General features: G+C 40.5%; 1 protein-coding gene across 8 annotated transcripts in view; it reads left to right on the forward strand.

The window, feature by feature from the left end:
* marchf8 (membrane-associated ring finger (C3HC4) 8) overlaps nucleotides 1-5,169 on the forward strand; it is a 107,981-nt gene that overhangs the window by 100,743 nt on the left and 2,069 nt on the right. For 6 of the 8 annotated variants that reach the window (XM_016488425.1, XM_016488424.1, XM_016488426.1 and 3 more), the window contains 3 exons: nucleotides 524-659; nucleotides 3,653-3,667; nucleotides 4,301-4,348. In XM_016488425.1, the coding sequence (XP_016343911.1) occupies nucleotides 524-659; nucleotides 3,653-3,667; nucleotides 4,301-4,348 (199 nt within the window). The remainder of the gene's footprint in view (nucleotides 1-523; nucleotides 660-3,652; nucleotides 3,668-4,300; nucleotides 4,349-5,169) is intronic. The other 2 variants (XM_016488427.1, XM_016488429.1) reach the window with 2 other exon arrangements.

The raw sequence follows: 5,169 nt of genomic DNA on the forward strand, positions 1-5,169 counted from the left end.
AAGGAGGTGTGTCTGATTGGTCTGATTGGTCCAGACTCTACAAGGTTATGAATTTGTGTTGGCAGGTGTTACTCGTGTTAACAAATAACAACATCAGCATCCTTCCAGAAGAAAGAGTGCAGATCAAATCTCATCTAAAATTACATTTGAATGACACCCATAGACACTAAAGGGGAAACAAGAAATTCGGATTAGTGCTTGACTGATGTGGGTTTTTTGATTATTCTTTGTCGGTATAATGTTTTCATGGTAAAAAGGGTGGTTTGATGTGGATTCTGGGTCATAGCTTAATAGAGAGACCTGCACTTAATGGCTAAAAGAGATCCAGAGATCACTCTCACTAAGACGCATTAAATATTTATTAAGCAGAAAGGCCAGGTCACCGATTTTGTTTGTACTGCACTCTGAAGTATGTTGACTATTATATTGATTATAGTCATCAAAGTCTTTTTTACAACAACAATTAAAGATCAAATGTGTTGAGAATCATTTCTGTATGTCTTTGTAATATCTGTGTCTGCAGTGGGAGAAGCTTCAGATGACCGCCAGTGAGAGGAGGAAGATCATGTGCTCAGTCACTTTTCACGTCATCGCCATCACATGTGTCGTCTGGTCGCTCTACGTCCTCATTGACCGCACAGCAGAGGAGATCAAACAAGGTTAGCCCTGCCCTGCCCTCCCCTTCCCCAGCCAGTTTAGCACTACCTCCACCTCTTCCTCATCCAGCTCCGTCTGCCTGCTTCCCTCCAGCCCCATGCCCCTCCGTACCATCCCACAGTCCTTACGTTCCCTCTGGATTGTTCTGTTGCTTATGGAACGATCACATTCCTCCTACTGACAGTGATGCATATCTTGATGTATTTATTACCTCCACATGGGTATATGGATATGGGTAATTTAAGATGGGTATCTAATTTTAAGGATGTGAGAGTTGGTACGCACAGTGTCCCGTCCTCAGACGACATGTTCAGACCGACCACAGTTCATTCACAGATACATATTACACACACAGCTGGAAAGCTATAATCTAATTGGCTGACTTTACACAACTTTTGATGTGCACTTCCACACTATACAGTATGCAAAGAGCAACACATTAACGATTTTATCAAATGTTATGCATCCCAAGAAAATTGTTCTTTGTAGATAAATTACTAAATTTAACAAAATGTGTATAGTGTCATTGGTTAAATAACATATGGGTCAAAGGACAGTGATGAGATGGCAGATGTAGTATGTTTCATTTTTATACTATGCATCTGTATAATAAAAAACACTTCTTTGGTATATACTCTACAAATATATTGGATTTTAGACATAAGCGCCTTAATTAAGAATTAAATAATAGGCACTTAGTAGTAGGTAAACTAAATTTCTTCAAGCAAAAATGTATTATTCGCTTTGTTTTCTGTGTTTGTGTATTGTTGTTATACAGTCTCAGATTTACCAGCTCCTAAAGGCCCAGACACGTTAAACTGACATCAAAGAAACCCGACTGTGGTGTCTTCTCATGTCGCCTTCTAAACCAGAAAAGTTGCGCTTGAGGACATTGCAAAAACTAAAGCCAACTAGCACATAATTATGCATCTGCGTGAAGGGAAATAACTCTCCATACCAGCAGATGGCAGTAGTCTGTGTTCTGTATTTAAAAAGGGAAACCAGAATAGCTAGGACTGCGGTTAAACAAATCCTAAACAAAGCCTTTTTTTAAGTTTATTGATTGCTTGCTTTCGTCACTACTGTTTTTCTTCTCGTGCACTGGTTCGCCAAGGTGAACAGCCAGTTAGAGTGATCTCTCTTACTCTGCAGCCGTTTTTTAACAAAGCCACTAATAGGGGACCGACTAGGAAAACACCACAGAAGCTATGCTGACAGACTCTCAGTGACAGCCCAACCTGTGTGTAGCATCCTTAACTGCAGCTGGCCACTTTACATGTCAGACAGATGGTCTCGTCCTATCTAAAGGTGTGGTCACATTAGTTAAACTTTGGTGAAGTTTCACAGGCAAAGAAGGTCCATTGCCAATAATATATTGATGCATAAGCCACTGCTTTCTCACTTCCAAACCAATCAGCTCTATCCACCTTATTTTTCCCATAAGAGCAGGCACGGCCATTTGTAAATTTGGCTTCCGGTGTCATTGGCTTCCAGCTATTTTTAGCTGTACAAAACAGCTCATTTTGCTGCTTGATGTTGGAAACTGGTGTCTTACCATATTATTTTAATGTATTTATCACACTGGTTTGTAGTGCAAACAGTTTTACCATTTACTGCACGTTGTTATTCTTCTTGTTATTTCCCCACAGCTGCTAATGAACCAAATGTCTTGCACATTCACAGAAAACAGCTTACTTCCGCATTGAAAAATAAGGTGGATATTGGCCAACAAAGTGAAAACCATGTTCAAAATTCAGCAAAACTGAATTCAATACGAAATTTCTCCCGGCTACATTTTTCGCCCCATGCATCCCTCGCGCAAAATTCTTAATCACGCTGACTCCTATTTAGATGACTGCATTTTGGCTATTGTACAAAGGTAAATATAACAGCATACTAAGTTAGTTGTTCTTGGCCGGAAAAAAGGCTTTTCATACCAAAAATGGTAATTATAATGATAACTATATTACTGTCCACGTCAACAGACGATAACGTACAGCATGTGCTGCAGTTTTGTCATCTGCCACTTTAAATGCTAATTTAAAAGCTCTTTAATTTCTGGTGGATTCTGATTGGCTGTCAATGTTTTTATTGTTCAAAAGCTGGATAAAAAAACGTTCTGAAAGTGATTCCAATGATATCGTTCTTCTGTGTCATTATTTTTATATTGGTGGTGTGGACCAGTGTTGTCAACATTATTTCAACAAAGGGGACCCTCAACGGAGGGAAAAACCACTGAAAAAAAACAAAAAACACTTATAGGCTAGTTTTGAATAGCAATTGGCTGGTTTTGTTTCACAGACCTGGCAACCCTGATGTGCATTTCCCTATTCTCACAGAATTCAAATGATTGTTAAAACTTTATCGTCCTTGGTGTGAATGGGCCTTAAGCTATGCAGGACTAGTACGCTAATGGTAGAGTTGATTTACTCACAGATCATCTCTCAAACTCCACCTAATCAATACCATTAGGGAGCTGTGGAGCGCAGGGACCGGATGCGTTTTGGAGAATATGACAGCAATGGATTTTATTTCCGTAACGGATTTGAGCTGGGGTGCAAGTGTGTGTGTGCTTGACTAAAACACACCATCCCTTTTACCACACTCTAGATGACTTTTAACACTGACCTGGACCTGTACGCTGATGGGTGTCTGACAGCAGGCGCTTTATGGATTTGCTCCTAACATTAAGAGCCCATTCACACGCGCCTCATTGTACAAGAACTGTAGCTTTGAAGGAGATCTTTGATCACTGTTACCATGGTTACACCATTGACTTTTCTTCATCTTGCATGGTAAGGCTTGAGCAGAGTCAGAGGCCTGTCAAGCTCAGTGTGTGTGTCCATGTGTCCATTCCTCATCTCACGCCAAATCGTTCCAGCAGCTATCTTAAGATATGATTTCCACCCACCTGCACCCCTGACCCTCCATCCCTTTCAGTGGCTTCATCTTTTGCCAATAGTGAAATAGTAACAAACTCTTTTTAACCATGCAGCGGGGAGAATACCAGGTAAACGCTTTTACATTTACCATTCTTTCCTCCTAACTATTTCCTCTAACTGTAATGATTTCTTTGAAGGTCCCTCTCTTCCTCCCCCGGCTACATTAGCCGTCTCTAGCATGACTGTTGCAACGTGAATAAAGGCAATAATGCTTCACAGCCAGAACGCGCTCTGAACGCAGTGTGCCCGGCTGCCCCATACTGTCGGTTGTGAATGTGCCGGACAAAGGCAATTTCAGGCTTGATGGCCACTTATCGCAGCCTGACTTTTTTTCTTAAATCTATTTTCTGGATATATTCAGGCACAAAAGATTAAAGAGAAAGCAACTGCAAAGGTGATTTGTGGAACAAATAGGCACGCGCTGCATTTTAATGGACTGTGGCGTGTTTTTATCGAATTCGAAAATGGTGTAAAACTGTATCGAACTGCTCTCCTGATATTGCTCATGTGTAGGTGTAATGAATGAGATGGACCCATCAAACCGGTCCTTTGTATATAATTAGGTTGATTGTATCATGCAAGATATTGATTAAAAAGGCCACTTTCATCATAAGAAAAGCACATAGGCTTGCAAAAATGCAAAAGACTGTCCTGTATGTGCAACACTAACCTCATTCTCTGCCCTTTGATAATGACGTCAGGTGGACTAAAGCTGCACCCCGGCCTGACTTACGGAGCCTCCGAAAGCAGTACAGTATTCCTTGTCCAAGGCCTTGTGCTTGAACAGACCGTAGCATTTAGAGACTTAGCACATGGCAATTCCCTCACACTTGATTCTTTGCTGACATTTCGAAAGCTCTGTTCCAAATAGGAAAGCAACTGTAAACAACTCAAAGGTTGGCTGAATTTAATACCAATAAAGATGGACAGAGACACACCTGAAATTTCTTTGCTCCTGGTCTCGCTTTCTCAGCCATTTCTAATGATTTTAGTCAAATGGTCAAGGGTGAAAATGCTGTATATGCATTCTGAAGCATAGCCCTGTGTCCATTGCTGGCTCTTTAGAAGCTTGGGTGGGATATCAGGACTCCAGTCGCCTGTCTTTGCATCCCCGCTCCTGTGTTTGCCTCGGTGTTGTGCTTGATGTAGATTTGAGATCTTGTGTTGTATTCCAGAAGCACTTCGTATGCATATAGATTTTATATTGTAATGTATGTAATATTGCTGCAGGGCAATGTATTATTGCAGTCTTGCTTTAGGATTACTGCATATGGGTCAATGACATGAGGCTCTTCTTTTGGTCCGGGTCCATTAATGTATTTAATAATAAACTGCAATTCATACATTCAAACACCTGTACAGTATATACCTCTTCTACGATGGAACAGTCCTAAAAAAGGAGGAAAATCCTTAAAACAATTGTCTTGAAAAGAAAACCTTAAGTGGTTTGTCTGTAGTTTTAAGTAGTTTCTTAGGGGGGGAAGAGTCAACAAAATGACTTTGCAGCTTATTACTTTTTGAAGAACTACCAAATCAAAGTTGTGTAATGTGATCCAACAAACACAATATG

The sequence above is a fragment of the Sinocyclocheilus anshuiensis genome, unplaced genomic scaffold (genome assembly GCF_001515605.1).
Source record: "Sinocyclocheilus anshuiensis isolate Anshui unplaced genomic scaffold, SAMN03320099.WGS_v1.1 scaffold1581, whole genome shotgun sequence".
Taxonomy (NCBI): domain Eukaryota; kingdom Metazoa; phylum Chordata; class Actinopteri; order Cypriniformes; family Cyprinidae; genus Sinocyclocheilus; species Sinocyclocheilus anshuiensis.